This window comes from Periophthalmus magnuspinnatus, chromosome 11, assembly GCF_009829125.3.
Source record: "Periophthalmus magnuspinnatus isolate fPerMag1 chromosome 11, fPerMag1.2.pri, whole genome shotgun sequence".
Taxonomy (NCBI): domain Eukaryota; kingdom Metazoa; phylum Chordata; class Actinopteri; order Gobiiformes; family Gobiidae; genus Periophthalmus; species Periophthalmus magnuspinnatus.
In genome coordinates this window covers 29,838,608-29,855,269 of record NC_047136.2, presented here as the reverse complement: position 1 = coordinate 29,855,269, position 16,662 = coordinate 29,838,608, and the positions used below count along the sequence as shown (strand labels likewise).

At 42.3% G+C, this 16,662-nt stretch overlaps 1 protein-coding gene across 2 annotated transcripts in view; it reads right to left on the bottom strand.

Annotated features, from left to right (window-relative positions):
* The window catches only part of LOC117378761 (collagen alpha-1(XIV) chain-like), a 141,065-nt gene that overhangs the window by 84,621 nt on the left and 39,782 nt on the right, over nucleotides 1–16,662 (bottom strand). For both annotated transcript variants that reach the window (XM_055225455.1, XM_055225457.1), the window contains exons 6-10: nucleotides 5,817–5,975; nucleotides 4,765–4,884; nucleotides 3,102–3,266; nucleotides 1,746–1,907; nucleotides 1,038–1,207 (exon numbers count right to left, since the gene is read on the bottom strand). In XM_055225455.1, the coding sequence (XP_055081430.1) occupies nucleotides 1,038–1,207; nucleotides 1,746–1,907; nucleotides 3,102–3,266; nucleotides 4,765–4,884; nucleotides 5,817–5,975 (776 nt within the window). The remainder of the gene's footprint in view (nucleotides 1–1,037; nucleotides 1,208–1,745; nucleotides 1,908–3,101; nucleotides 3,267–4,764; nucleotides 4,885–5,816; nucleotides 5,976–16,662) is intronic.

The following is a 16,662-nucleotide window of genomic DNA, read 5'->3' as shown; positions in this document are numbered from 1 at the left end:
TAGTGCAGTTTCTGGGCATGATCAGTTTGGTAAAAAACAAACATGGCAGCTGTATGTTAAAAAAGAGGCAAAAGGGGCACCAAATTCTGATTTATCGCAAGTAAAAGAAGTGATAGATTTAGTTTTGTTGAATGATACAGACATTTGAAAGGAGGTGTCTTCTACATTTGAGAGACACGTGATACAAATTCACAGGTGTGGTTGAACTGTCCCAATTTAAGAGGTTTTTCACGCTCCAGACCCTTCTGAAATCAAAGAGGATTTAGAAGGAATTGACTGATCAGACAATGTCAAATAGCTTAGATCTCGCTCATCTCAACCTTCAAAGTAAACATCAACTAATATGCTTTTTTGTTTATTTTAATAACAATGCCAATACAGATTCTTTACAATCCAGAGAAACCAGTGATTGATAAACTCTTCCAATATTTTAGTCTCGCATGTAGGGCTGATTTTTAACATTTTTGGTTAAGAGCATTTTGTCCAGTGCAAATATCGACCAGATATATCGGCCAAACCGATATATCGGCAGTGTTGGGAAGTAACAATACATGTACCAATAATACATATTCTGAATACTAATATTGAGTAACTGTATTCTGGTACAGTTACTCTTTCATTTGATGGTATTCAGAATCGATTTACTTTCCTAAAATGAAAGGAATACATGGCAGAATTTGAACACACAATTTAGGCTTCTGACTGCACAAAATTAGTGAGAAAAACATAAAACACTGCTCTTGTTTTGAATGCGTATCTAATTTTTCCTTCTCCAGTCAATCATAGCAAGCAGTGAAACAAACATTAAGCTGCTTTTAATCCTATGTTGCATCTTTAAACTATAATTTAAATGCAACTCAATGTAAACGTATTAATTTATTTAATGCAGGTATTCAGTACTCTGTAACGAAAAACATTTTTGAAGTTTTCTTCCGATTTGTGTATATTGCTCTCTTTCTACTGTGAAGTATTCCCATCAAGCATCCTCTCTGACAAACTGTAACAATAAAACACATTCTATTGAATAGACTCTGTACCTTCTCCTCAGGCTGCCCCCCGCTGGCCGGGTAAAACACTACGCGGTACTTCTCCACCTCTCCAGGTGCATGGGTCCAGGAAACTCTGAAGCTCCTCGCTGTGATGTCAGAGGTCACAAGGTCACGAGGCGGAGACACAGCGGCAGGGGGCGGGGCCGGATCACCTCCACCTGAGACAAGAGAGGCAAGTCTTTAGAAGATATTTCTATAACTATTTCATAACACTACTACACACTATATTTAGTAGTTTTGACACTTTTATTTTTTAGTTTAGAGACTCTTAAGGTAAAAATAAATCTGCTGTTTGTATTTAATTATAAAGAGTGTTATTGTCTGAGAGTTAGTGAAAACCACTTGTAAACTTATCCCGGTGAATAATTAATATGCTCTGAATGCATTAAATAAGTAAGTAAGTGAGAAATAACTTTGGACAACTGCTAACTATTTAAAATGAACTAGTTCTGTTTTTCACATTTTTAAGATTGTAAAAATCTACTGCAGTGCCTTTAATTTATGGTAGAGTGGAAGTGGAGTAGAAGTAGCTGAACTTTATGCCAGTTTTTGTTTAATATGGATAATCCCAGTAATTACAGAAATATTAACCAGGTCAACAAATCTGCATCTGACTGTTAAACACCAAATTCCACCTGAGAATTCTGGCTTGTTTCCAGCTCAGGTTAAACTCCCGGGACTGTAGATGACTGGTACCTTTGAGCTGCTTGTCGAGGTGCTCCACTCTCTCACATAACGTCCGGGTAAGACCCTCCACGATATCACTCATGACACTGAAGTCAGCCACATTATACACATGAGTGTCCAGAGGGGGCGATGCAATGCCCTTCAGCTCCGCCTCGTCCGCGTTTTTGACGCCTGAGCACAGAGCAGTCAGTTATCAGTTATGGTCATTTTGGTTAAAGGTCCTGTGAGCTTTAAGGCATGTTTTAATTGTTACCTCCTAAAAACAGACCTGGAGTTGTTTCATTCACACATGTTTAAGTAACACTTTCTTTGTCTGTCTACATCTCCAGTAATCTAAATGGAAGTGGTAGTTTTCAAGTTAACAGCTACAACTACTAATTCTGCATTTGACCCATACTTTAGAGTCAAAGTCAGGAGTAGCCAAACATTGTACTCAAGTAGAAGTACAAAGTAGTGGTTCAAGAAATTACTCATGTAAAAGTAAAAAAGTATTTGGGAAAACTAATTATCAGCAAATAACATCTGATTTATAATTTCAAGTGAATGTAATGTGAAGGACAAAACATTGCACAAAAACAGACATAAATTGAGACAAACAAAATCATATCTGAAGGAGCTGCAAGAAACACAAATGCTCAAATAATTTCATGTTGTCAACATGAACCTCAAGTCAGTTTAGACTCACTCACAGCGGGAAGAGGAACTGCAATTTACGGAGTACTGTTATACGTGACATTTTGAGGGCTTCTCACAATTCAAAATAGATCATATTTTGTTTTGAACTGTTACTTGCTATAGCAGCAGTGGTAATTTCTCATCCCTCTAAAACTGGATAATAAAGGTGGGTTAAGACAGTTAATTGCTCAAGGACACAGGGACATAATCCATGGGTTTCAAATTATGAGAAATTAGGATTGTTGCCATAGCAATTAACAGCAAAATATTTTTAGAATAGTGAAAAGTTATCTTTTTTTATTCATCCACCCTTTATTATCAGATCAAAAACATGGTTTAAAGTTCAGATCAGGGTTCAAATAGGTTAAGGTTAAAGTTCTGGTTAAGATTAGGGTTCAGGTTCAGGTTAGAATTCAGGTTTAGGTTAGAGTTGAGGTTAAGGTTAGAGTTGAGGTTAGGGTTTAGGTTAAGGTTAGAGTTCAGGTTAGGGTTAAGGTTAGAGTTCAGGTTAAGTTTAGAGTTCAGGTTAAGGTTAGGGTTCAGGCTAAGGTTAGAGATTAAGGTTAGGTTTGAGGTTAAGGTTAGACATGTAATGACTATGGTTAAGGTTAGGATAAGTCTCCAAAAAATGAACTGAAGTCATTGTAATGTCCCCAACAAGTATGTAAACCCAACATGTATGTATGTTACCGATGGCGAAGAGCTCAATGCCGGCGTCTTTCAGGCTCTGGGCCGGAGGGATGACGTCATCCTGGGACTTTCCATCTGTGATCAGGATCCCGATTTTAGGAACACCAGGACGAGATCCGGACTCAGGTTTGAAACTGTTCTCCTGGATGAACGTCAGAGCCAGACCTACAGAGAGGTGAGGGTGAGCTTCAAGTTTATGAGGTTGTACTGGTCTATTGCTGAGTGCATTTACAAGGCCAGTGTGAAGATAAACTAGAATAACACAATAATTAGTTCTGATAGTGTGTCTATTACTATTTTCTCTTTCATTTATGTCTTTGTCACATTAGTTTGTCCTTTTATGCATAATTTTCCTTGTCAAGACCTACACAGGGGTGAACTATCAGAGAGATAGATTACTCACATCAGATGAAACTGTTTATATGGCATTTACATAATTTGATAACTCCAGATCATGATCAGACTGTATTATATTATATTTTTGTTATAAATAAAATACAGTACATTAATATTATTTCATCCCTTGTAGTGTGTTCCCTCTGTGTAGTGGATTCCCCTTTTAGGATGTTAACGTGTTCTGTCTGTGTAGCATGTTTACCTGTTAGTGTTTTCCTTCTGTTATAGCGTGTTCACCTGTTAGCATGTTTCCTCTCGGTGACGTGTTTACCTGTTAGCATGTTTCCTCTCTGTGATGTGTTCACCTGTTAGCATGTTTCCTCTCTGTGACGTGTTCACCTGTTAGCATGTTTCCTCTCTGTGATGTGTTCACCTGTTAGCACGTTTCCTCTCGGTGACGTGTTCAACTGTTAGCATGTTTCCTCTCTGTGATGTGTTCACCTGTTAGCACGTTTCCTCTCGGTGACGTGTTCAACTGTTAGCATGTTTCCTCTCTGTGACGTGTTCACCTGTTAGCATGTTTCCTCTCTGTGACGTGTTCACCTGTTAGCATGTTTCCTCTCTGTGACGTGTTCACCTGTTAGCATGTTTCCTCTCTGTGATGTGTTCACCTGTTAGCACGTTTCCTCTCGGTGACGTGTTCCCCTGTTAGCACGTCTCCTTTCTGTGACGTGTTTACCTGTTAGCATGTTTCCTCTCTGTGACGTGTTTACCTGTTAGCATGTTTCCTCTCTGTGACGTGTTTTCCTGTTAGCATGTTTCCTCTCTGTGACGTGTTCACCTGTTAGCATGTTTCCCCAAGTTAACTTTTAACTTGGACGGGTACAACATGACTACATTGCACATTGCACTTTTAACTTTTTAACTTTGATGGGTACATTGCCATCAGATGTTACCCTCGTGGGTACCATCCGATGGCCCCCAGATTACCAACCTATAGTGTTACTACATTACATTACATAACATTACACTACATTATATTACATTACATTACATCACACATTGCACTTTTAACTTATATTTACTTTACTGTATATTTGTATATTGGTCCTGTGTTATATTGGTCACATTTTATATTGTATTGTATTATATTGCTTATATTTTATATTGTATTGTATTTTTCACCTGTTCAGGGACTACAGGCGGAAACTAGCTTCGGCTATAATCTGGTGCAAAGCATCTATTAATGTTTTTTTGCACACTATCCCTTCAAATAAACTAAACTAAACTGTGATGTTAGCACGTTTCCTCTCTGTGATGTGTTTACCTGTTAGCGTGTTCCCTCCTTTATATGGCAGGTTCTTCACAGCATCAATCACAGCCTCTTTGGTGGAGTGAGCGTTCAGATGCCACTCGATACGAGGGTCTCCACTGTACTGAGCCAGACCTGGAAAACATACATACAGATAACAGGATTAGACCAGAACTAAACCAAGTATAAACCAGGACTGAATCAGGACTAACCCAGGGCTGAACCAGGACTAGACCAGGACTAAACTAAGTATAAACCAGGACTGAACCAGGACTGAACCAGGACCAAATCAGGACTAACACAGGACTAATCCAGGACTGAACCAGGACTAAACTAAGTATAAACCAGGACTAAACCAGGACTGAACCAGAACTGATCCAGGACTGAACCAGGACTAAACCAGAACTGAACCAGGACTGAACTAGGACTAACCCAGGACCAAACCAGGACTAAAGCAGGACTAACCTAGGGCTGAACCAGGACTGAACCAGGGCTAAATCAGGACTAAACCAGAACTGAACCAGGACTAAACTAAGTATAAACTAGAACTGAACCAGGACTAAACTAAGTATAAACCAGTCCTGAACCAGGACTAACCCAGGACTGAACCAGGACTAAACCAGTCCTGAACCAGGACTAACCCAGAACTGAACCAGGACTAAACTAAGTATAAACCAGGACTAAGCCAGGACTGAACTAGGACTAAACTAAGTATAAACCAGGACTAAACCAGGACTAAAGCAGGACTAACCTAGGGCTGAACTAGGACTAAAACAGGACTGAACTAGGACTAAACCTGACCTAAACCAGGTAAAAACCAGGAATAAACCAGGCATAAACAAGAATAAAGCAGGATTAAACAATAATGAGAGATTTACATTCTATTATTTAAAATTTTTTGAGACTAAGATTTTGTAAAACTAAATAAATGACAAATGATCGGTATATAGTATAGTCTGAAAATGTATTAAATGCCTCTCCAATTACTATAACTATTACTCTTACTATTACTATTACTATCCTATTTTTCCTAAATAATACGATTCTGTTCCAAATTCATCTCTCACCAATCCTGGTTTTGTCGATGTCCACGCTGAAGGCTTTGACCAGGTTTTCCAGAAAAGTCCGAACGAGTCGGAAGTTTATGCGACCGATGCTCCAGGATCCATCCACCAGGATCACAATGTCTGCGATTGCTGGTGTCTTACACATAAACCCCTCCACATCTGGAAAACAAACAGGGAAAACCAGGACTAAACCAGGATGAAACCAGGTTTAAACCAGGACTGGACCAGGATTTGACCAGGATCAAACTAGTTTAACATAAACTTAACACTATTATTGCAAACATGCCTTGCTCATGGGCATAACAACCTTCTGAAGTAAGAGGGTTAAATCTGGCAACTGTGCGAGCAGCACCACCTCACCACAAGCAATCAGTGGTGTAGTATAATCACTAAAAACTGATGAATGATGTCGCTGTACTTTGGTGTTTTTTGTTTACAGACCTGCACAAACTTTATATCATTCCTCCCCAACCACTTCTCTGAGAGCTCAACCGCTCTCTTGTTTTCTCTCTACCACGAGGCACAGTCAGTTGACAGTGGGTCAAAGACATTTTTTTCTGACTGTATAAAGAAGTGGACTGAGGGTGATGTCACCCACAGCGTTCGGATCCAGTGAAATGAAGCTCATCAAGGCTAGCAGTTATAGGGGCTAATCTGGAGCCGAGTTTCAACCGTGAGTATCATAGCAACCGAATACCAATACCAATAAAGAGTCAACCTGGAGCCAGGCTGTTGCCTTCCCGCCCACACCGTTGGTTTAGCAGGGCTGCACTTAGCAACGCTGTCAAACCTGTTGCAAACACTAGCGGGAAAGAAGGTGCCTGATTTGTCTGTTATTAATGTTCAAATTTTGATTTAGGGGCACAATAGCAAAATAAAAACCCCAGGATCATGTAGAGCGGGTTAATATGAACATTTTAAGACCAAAATGACAAGTCTGACAGCAGCAGTAACAGAGAGAGGGCTGACCATTTTCCAGTGTAAAGTGAATTGGAGGCAGAGTCGATTTAGCTGGTAGTGCGCCCATGCTCACTTCCTTTCTGGAAGTGAGCATAAAGCAGCGGTTAGCAGGTTAGCTATGTCCATTTATAGAAAGAGTCTATGGTAGGGCCCCTGCAGCTGCAAAGTTCCTCATGTAGGTATGACAACACAAGGCCCTGGTTTGCTCCTCAGCTGAAGTATCACTTTCTGATACGGCACAGTGCCATGCCTCGACCCCGCCCTGCTCCCTCGCTCAAACACATCTCAGTGTCGGTATGGAGACAGCATGATGTAAGTTTACTCCTGTTAGCACATTTGTCTTTGTCTTTGCCTCATGCCAAGAATTCGACAACTTTAGGCTACAGAGGGCTACTGTACTACAGAGGGCTACTGTTGATAATAAGAGAAGCTCCACCGTTTTGTGTGGGATCAGTAATAAGAGACAGTCACTGTTAATATTACGTTTGTACAATTGGAATACTTTAGAATAGACCACCCACCCACTGTATATTTTTCACTATTTTATTATCACATTACAATATTTGGACATTTTTATTTTTGGTAATTTTGTGCACATAAAGCAAAGTAAAATAATATTTTTAGTCAGGAGATAAGCAGACGACTCACGCAGGCAGGTGAAGGCAACTCGTGGGGGCCTCGCTGGTCCAATTAAAAAAGTGTGCTCAGACATGAATGGCGTGGTCACAGAATTGTTTCTTGTATTTCAGTGCATACGGCAAATAAAGGAAGAAAATACCAAACTCTCTCAAGCTCCTTTTTCCGACCAAATGTGCTACAAATCTTGGGGGCTCGTCCGGGATGGAGAAAGACTTCTGAGAGTGTCTTTCCACCGCCGAAGCACCGAACAACTTTCCCGTTGACGGCCACGCGCATTCACGAGGGAGGCGCGGCACCGCAACGCACGGCAAAATGAGTCTCGAAGAGTTAGCGGAGCAAGTGTCACAGCAGCTCTGGGCGCTGAAGCTGGATGAGCTCAAAGAGGTGAGCGCGCGTGCTAAAGTTGACTACCGACATGCAGCGACCAAACGGGCAGTTATTAAAGTCATCATAGACTCAATAGACAACGCAATTGAAAACGAGGAAAGTGAAGTGGCAGAACAATATCTGAACATGTTGCTAAGTTTAACCAAAACGGGCACAAGTCTAACCAATGTATCTGAAGCAGAAAATATTGAGGAAAGAACGACTGGAGTGCCAATCATAGATCAAGCACCTGTCAATGAAACTCAAAGGCTAAGTGATAGAGTAAGCATCCTTTCTCTACAAAATGAGCCCTCTGTCCATACAAACACAAGTTTGCCTACAAACAGGCTCCAAGAAGTCACAATCAGAAGAGAATTCAAAATAAGTGGCCAGATTGGGGAAAAGGGACAGAAAGATAAGCTCTCATTCACAAATCTCATGCACCAGATTGAAAGAGGCTTAGTTAAAGGGCACAGTGAAGATGAAGTGGTTGAAGCTGTTGTCAAAGCCATTAGCCCAGGTTTGAGTTTACGAGACACGCTTGAAGTTAAAAGTGACCTCACATTATCACAGCTAAAGACTATATTAAAGGGGCACTTTAAAGAGGACAGTTCAATGGACTTGTATCACAAACTAGTCAATGTCACCCAAGACAGTCGTGAATCTCCCCAAAACTTTCTTTTTAGGGCAATAGAGCTTAAAGAGAGACCTTTCCTGGCATCTAAAGAGTCAGGCTCAGATGATCAGTACAGCCCAGAAGTGATCCAAAGAAAATTTCTGAGGTCAGTCAGCACTGGACTTATAAGTGATCACATTAAGTTTCAGCTAAAGCCTTATTTAGATGATCCTACAGTAACGGATGAGATTCTCATTGATAAACTGAATGAAGCGGCTAGTGTAGAGTCAGAGCGTCAGTCCAAACAGCGCAAAAATGCTGTAAACAGAGCTCCAAAAGTAAATGAGCTGCAGGCAGAAGCACAAGCAGGACAGACTCAAAGCAAAACTGTTTCTGAAATGAGAGTAGGAGTACAGGACCAAGCTGAAGTTGTCAAACCAAAGGCACGCAAAGCTCCAGCACCTTCCAGCCCTCGAGATACTGAGCTGTATGAAACAGTGAATTTGCTCAGAGAGGAAATGGCGGACATAAAGGAAAATCTGCAGGACCATCAGCAGCGTACCACTCCAAGTTTCAAGCGCACTCAGCGAAGGGCGTGCAAAGCATGTGAAGAAAGTGGGCAAAGTAATCACTGTGAACACTGTTTCAAATGTGGATTATCAGGACACTTTTCAAGGGGGTGCAGAGGAACACGGAGTGCTGCTAACCGGTCAGAGACAGTAAATGTTAAACCCCACAAGGTGGCACCATCCACTCTTTCCCCAAAGAAATCCCTTGAGTCTGAAAACAAAATGCAAGAGCTACTGTTGGACAGAATTAAACAGCTTGAAGCTCAGCTGGAAAACAGTAACAAAACACACCAAGGGGTGAGTGCCACTTATGCAGATCCAATGTCCTCACGCCGCCATGCTAAACTTCACGCCCTCATTGGCAGAAAGTGTCTGGTAGACTGTTGTTTTGAGGGAGTATCTACAAAAGCGCTATGGGACACTGGTTCGCAAGTAACCATCATCAATGAGAGCTGGCGTAGTACTTACCTGCCTCACACTGTGACTCGCAACCTGCAAGAGCTTCTGGGGGAAAATGAAACTTTAGTTGGTAAGGCAGCAAACCAAACAGTCATTCCTTTCTCGGGCTGGGTTGAGTTAAAGTTTAGGCTCAATACATCAAACCAGGGTGCACAAGAACTGTTAGCTCCAGTTTTGATTTCAAATGAGCCAGGTGTTGCGGAGCCACCAATAATTGGCTATAACATAATTGAACAGTTAGTCAAAAATGGGATGGAGCAATACCCAGAGTTCACCTCAGCAGCTGTGCAGGAGGCATTCTCACTTGATTGTGCAAAGACTGAAATATTCATTCAGCTGGTTACGAAAAAAGATGACATGAGGGAGGGGATAGTGAGAGTAGGACAGCCGAGAGTAACTATTCCCCCAGGTCAAACACAGTTGGTCAAGTGCAGTGTACGCAGATATCCTTGTGCAGCAGAACAAGATGCTTTATTTGAACCAGTAGATAGCTCAAAGTGGCCTGAAGGACTAACTCTATCTGAAACAGTAATAAGTGTACACAAGGGAGGCTGGTCTAAAGTGTCTATTCCAGTTTCTAATGAGAGCAGTCGTGACATTACTCTAACATCCCGTACTGTGTTGGGCCAACTCCAACAAGCTAAAGCTATCTATCCAGCTCATGCACAACCTTTGCAGACTGAGCGACATGAGAACACTTGCTGCACCAAAACCGAGAGTCAAAAGTACAGTGTAAGCCCCGCTCAAGAGCAGAACAAGAAACTGTGGGATCCACCGGTGGCTCTCGACCATCTGACACCAGAGCAGCAAGACAAGGTACGTGCAGTATTAAGAGAAGACTGTCAAGCTTTTTCAAAAGGGGATCAAGATGTTGGCTGTATCCCGTCACTCAAACTAAAGATCCGACTTAAAGACACAACTCCTGTAACACGCACATACACCTCAGTACCCAAACCACTTCACAAAGAGGTGAAGGAATATTTGGAGGACCTTCTGAATAGAGGATGGATACAAAAGTCTCGCTCTCCTTATTCCTCACCACTGGTGTGTGTTCGCAAAAAGGATGGGACATTGCGACTGTGTGTGGATTATAGAGAACTAAACCTTAAGTCCATACCAGATAGACACCCCATTCCCCGTGTGCAAGACATCCTAAACAGCTTATGTGGCAGTGCCTGGTTTTCTGTGCTAGACCAGGGGAAGGCCTACCACCAAGGGTTCCTGGAGGAGGAGAGCCGACCCCTCACCGCCTTCATAACACCGTGGGGCCTGTATGAGTGGGTCAGGATCCCCTTTGGCCTTTCCTCGGCCCCTGCAGAGTTCCAGCGCAGCATGGAGGAGTGTCTAGCAGGTTTGAGAGATGAAACATGTCAGCCATATTTGGACGATAACCTTGTACACAGTAAAACATTTGAGGACCATTTACAAGATCTGAGAGCAGTGCTGTGCCGATATCAGCAGCATGGTGTCAAGCTAACCCCGAAAAAGTGCGAAGTTTTCAAAAACAAAGTTAAATTTCTGGGGAAGATTGTGTCTAAAGATGGGTATACTATGGATCCAAGTGAGTTGGCACCTGTGCAAGCGCTCAAAGACCGTAAACCTATAAATGTTGGAGAACTGAGAAAGATTTTAGGGTTCATCTCCTACTATCGCCCTTATATCCAGAACTTCTCACGTATTGCCAGACCATTGTACAGTTTGCTGTCAGCTGAAGGCACATCCAAGGTCTCCACGCAAAAGCTCACAACAAAAAGACCCAGCAGAAAACAAAACAAGACAAATCAGTTGCCCTCAAGCCAGCCTATTACATGGGCTGAGCAGCATCAGAGTGTGCTTTGTGAACTCATTGACCACCTCTTGCACCCTCCAATACTAGGCTACCCTGACTTTGAGAAACCGTTTGTGCTGCACTGTGATGCGTCTCAAGAAGGCCTTGGGGCAGTACTATATCAGAGACAGCAAGGTAAACTAGCAGTTATCGGCTACGGCTCTAGGACATTGACTCCCCCTGAAAAGAACTATCATTTGCATTCCGGCAAATTAGAATTCTTAGCATTGAAATGGGCCATTTGCGAACGGTTTAGGGAGTATCTTTATTATGCCCCATCATTTGTCGTTTATACTGACAATAATCCCTTAACCTATGTCCTGTCATCTGCTAAGCTCAACGCCACAATGCACAGGTGGGTGGCCGAACTTGCTGATTTTGAGTTTACCATCAAGTATAGGCCAGGCAGATCTAACGGGGATGCGGATGGGCTGTCGCGAATGCCACTTGATATGAACCAGTACATGCTAATGTGTTCCAAAGAGGTTGAGCCAGATGCCATTGCCACAATAACCCAAGCCGTCCATGCAGAGTCACAAAAACATACTCCTTGGCTGTGCCCCATCACAATCGCCACAGCTTGCACTCAAACAGAATGTGTGACTTCCTCCATAGCAGCTGTCACTGAGCAGGATCTGAGGAAAGCTCAAGAAGGAGATCCGATCTATGGAAAAGTGAAAAACTACATTAAGACAAAACAGTGGCCTCACAATAAGGGCAGGGGACAACACGATGAGTTAACAGTGCCGAAAAAGGAAAGAAAGAAACTGTACATTGACAGCAATGGACTCATTTACAGAAAAACTGCTACTGGTTCCCAACTGCTCCTTCCCAAAGTGTTCCACCCACTAGTGTATAAAGAGCTACATGAAGAAATGGGTCACCTTGGGGTAGAGCGGACCCTAGCACTCATTCGTGAGAGATTCTATTGGCCACACATGCAACGGAATGTGGACCACTATGTCACTAAGGTATGTAGCTGCCTCAAACGCAAGCGCCCTAACAGACCAACTAGAGCACCCTTAACCAACATAGTGACCACTCATCCTTTCAAGTTAGTGTCGATAGACTTTCTACATTTGGAGCCAAGTAAAGGGGGTTATGAATACATCTTAGTAGTCATGGACCACTTTACAAGGTTTGCCCAGGCCTATGCATGCAAAAACAAGTGAGCCAAAACCGCAGCCGAAAAACCGTTTGGAGACTATGTTTTAAAGTTTGGATTCCCTAGCAAGCTGCACCATGATCAAGGCAGGGAGTTTGAAAACAAGCTGTTTTACAAGCTCAAAGAGTACTGTGGCATCCTAGGTTCACACACAACGCCATATCATCCGGCTGGGAATGGCCAGGTAGAAAGATTCAATCGAACATTGCTTTCCATGCTAAGAAACCTGCCTGAAAATGCTAAAGCTGACTGGAAGAGCTCACTAGACAAAGTTGTGCATGCGTATAATTGTACGCGCAATGAGGCAACTGGGATTTCCCCCCATTATCTGCTCTTTGGTAGGAGCCCAAGGCTGCCCATTGACATCATGTTTGGTCTGACCCCTGGTGACGATAATGAAGAATGCACATCCCATAGTGAGTATGCTGAAAAGTGGCGTAAGCGGATGTTAGAAGCTTACAAAATTGCATCCAAAAGTGACAGTAAAGAGCAGGTACGAGCAAAGAATTATTAAGACAGAAAAGTATATGGAGCAGAGCTACAACCAGGAAGCAGGGTGCTAGTGCGCAACTTTTCTCAGCGAGGTGGCCCAGGGAAACTCAGGTCTTATTGGGAGGAGAAAGTCCATGTCATAGTTGAAAAGAAACCTGACATCCCAGTTTATGTCATCAAACCTGAAAGAGGCCCAGGTAAAACTCGAGTCATTCACAGAAACTTGTTGCTGCCCTGCGACTATCTGCCTATTGAAGAAGATGTTGTGTTAAAAACGCCAAAGTCCACAAATAAAAAGAAAAGTGTGTGAGAAGCTGTGAACAATATTTCAAACGAAGAAGACTCTGAAAGTGAAACAGAGTGGCAAGCCATCATTTCAAGGCCGTTGGAGCATCCCACTTCATCCAGAGGACGCCTGAGTGCCAGTGCAGAGGAGTTCCATCCACAACCAACCCCTAGACATCACGACACGAGCATCAGAGAGGAACTTCTGACACGGGGCTCCGGAGGTGCAACAGAAAGTCAGCTAAGCAGTGATGACAACGCGAGGGTCGAGCCGGAGGAGATGGTGCCTGGTGACGCCGATGATAGTCCTGCAGCATCATCAGATGAAGCAGACGAACCAGCCATCACGAGACAGTATCCTTTCAGGCAGCGAAAGCCACCTCAGACCCTTACTTATGACACATTAGGTCAGCCTTCTCTTACAAATAGGAAAAGTTAAGCACGATGTTTGATTAGTTTATTAGTTAACTTGTTCTACACTTGGTTTTGTGTTATGTTTCACCGTATGCACGTAGACGCTTGTAATAGCCACTTTGATAAATTTAGACATAACACAGTTTAATATACCATGACCAATTTATTGAGGTAACAACCTGGAAAATTTGTACAATGAGTCATAGACAGGAGTATAAGAATCATCTTTCAGTAAAGGTACATGCCTGTAAAGCAGAGCACTTCTTAGATATCATTCGGCCAGTGGTGTCTGCCCGTAAACATGGTTGAAGAGGGAGATACACCATGTATTAGACTGTTGATGGACACATATGGTACCTTCTCCACTGACTCCAACTCTCGTGATCTTGGCTCTGGAGTTGAAGACCTGTACTTATGGACTGTGTAATGTCGGGACGCCATTAATTTTGCAGGGGAGAGTGTGGGATCAATAATAAGAGACAGTCACTGTTAATATTACGTTTGTACAATTGGAATACTTTAGAATAGACCACCCACCCACTGTATATTTTTCACTATTTTATTATCACATTACAATATTTGGACATTTTTATTTTTGGTAATTTTTTTGCACATAAAGCAAAGTAAAATAATATTTTTAGTCAGGAGATAAGCAGACGACTCACGCAGGCAGGTGAAGGCAACTCGTGGGGGCCTCGCTGGTCCAATTAAAAAAGTGTGCTCAGACGTGAATGGCGTGGTCACAGAATTGTTTCTTGTATTTCAGTGCATACGGCAAATAAAGGAAGAAAATACCAAACTCTCTCAAGCTCCTTTTTCCGACCAAATGTGCTACATTTGCCTTCACTGGATGTGAGTTACATTTGCGTGTGCATTATGCCCATATTATGTTAAATCATCTGCTAATTATTCCACATTTACCTAATCTCTTTCTGCATTTATTAAACACAAAAATAACATGATTCTGAAGTGAAACTAAAAGTGGAAGTTTTCATGGCAGTGTATAGGCCCTACTCACCTTATGCTAAAGAGATGATGAGCCTATAATATTTAAAATGAATACAGATTTCCCTCACTATAACGCGGTTCACCTTTCGCGGTCTCGCTATTTGACGGATTTTTTTGTGTGGAATTTTTCATGTTTTGGGTTTTTTTTTTACAGTGCATGAACGTGCATTGTGTTCTGCGTCCTGATTGGCTAAGGGACTGTAGACCATTGTCAATCAGTCTCCTCTGCCCCGTGTCTCCTGTACAGCACAGAATGTGTTCAGCCAAATTGACGTAAATGTTGGATCGCAGTGTGACTGTGAAGTGCTGTATATTTGCAAGTTTTCTCCCCGACAAAACCCACGTCAATGAAACGTTCTGTGCCAACAAATTTCAGAAACGCTTTGGAGAGTTTCTGTGCACGGAGAGGCGCCTCTGCGGATACCACTGGAGCAGAGGCACGTGAACAACACCTTTAAAGCAATCATCAAGAAAGAGGGATATAATATAAAAAGGTTTGAGAGTGTTTAAACGAGGGAGAAATGTGAGAAAATGTTAATGCCTGTGTGAGAAAAGTGTATAAAGTGTGTGGTGAGAGGTTTTAGAGCAAAAAAACATATTTCACCTATTGTTTTTAGAATTTATCCCCTGCAATAAACAAGGGACCACTGTAAATCAAAGTGTTATGTTTAAGTATTCCCTATACCTGAGCGTGTTTAGGGGCCATGTGTGGCACTACTATAGAACATTTAATAACATTACAGAAGCCATACACTACCCAATTGGAACATATTCAAATGTGCTAGAAAACTGGAGAAAACTAAATCTAAATACACATAATGCAAATAAGTGAATGGGCAATGAGTTAGTACAGGAAATCACACACAGTGCCACCAGCTCTTCTGTGTGCACAGGGGCGCTCTTTGTCCTAAGCTACATTTTCCTTATAGTTTCACTAGTCCTATTTTTATTTTTTAAAAGCACAGAAAAATTTGGCATCTCACACTATAACAGTATGCCCATTAGAAAAATGTACACTACTGAGAAACTGAACAAAATGTAAATTCTGTATTTAAACCAGAATGAATTAAACTACAAGACAACTAGATTTAAACAGATATTCTGGTCAGTAGTCAGGTACATATTTGCATGGCATGTTGAAATTGGCTCTGTATTATCAGCCCTATGCCAGTCTGAGGTTAGCTTCAGCGTTTGGCTCAGATTCATGACAGTATAACCTTTCTCAACCACCAGGAGCAGTGGACCAGATCTGAGCCAGGATCCTGGTCAGCAGTGAGCCAAAAGGGGCTAACCACTCTGCCACTAAACCAGGACAGAATGAGTACTGCACCAGAAATGTGACAGGACTAAACCAGAACTAAACCAGGACTAAACTAGGACTAAAACATGACTGAACCAGGACTAAAACAGAACTAAACTATGACCAAAACATGACTGAACCAAGACTAAATCAGGACCGAACCAGGTCTGAGGTCCAAGCCTAAAGGAGGACTTCTTCAGGACTAAACCTGGACTGACCCAAGGACTATACCACATGAGTATAAAGTCTTCTAATGTGTGATTATTAGAGGATATTTGTCAGGTTGTGGCTTGTCCCTGTCTCTCCATCTCTCATCCCCCCTTCTTTCTCTCTCTCTCTCCCTCTCTCCATCTGTCTCTCTGTCCCTCCCTCCCTGTCTCTCTCCCTCCCTTCATCTCTCTGTCTGTCTTTCTCTCTCACTCTCCGCTCTTTTTCCCTCCTCCCTCCCTCCCCCCTGTCCCCCCCCCCCCCCCTCCCTCTCCCTTCACAAACATTCTTTCATTCTGTCATCCTCTGGTTCTTTCATTCATCCTTCAATTGCTCACAGACACAGCACAAGTCCGTACAGAGCTGGAATCTAAACCAGACCAAAAAGTAAAGACATTCACTGGACTCATCTGTCTGAACTATCTGCTACTGTGTGTATATCAAGGTCGGATATACTACAGGCCATACTTTCTGTTTAATATCTCAGAACATTTAGCCCTGTTTTAGTTCTTGTATAGGCCTGGCTTAGACATGGTTT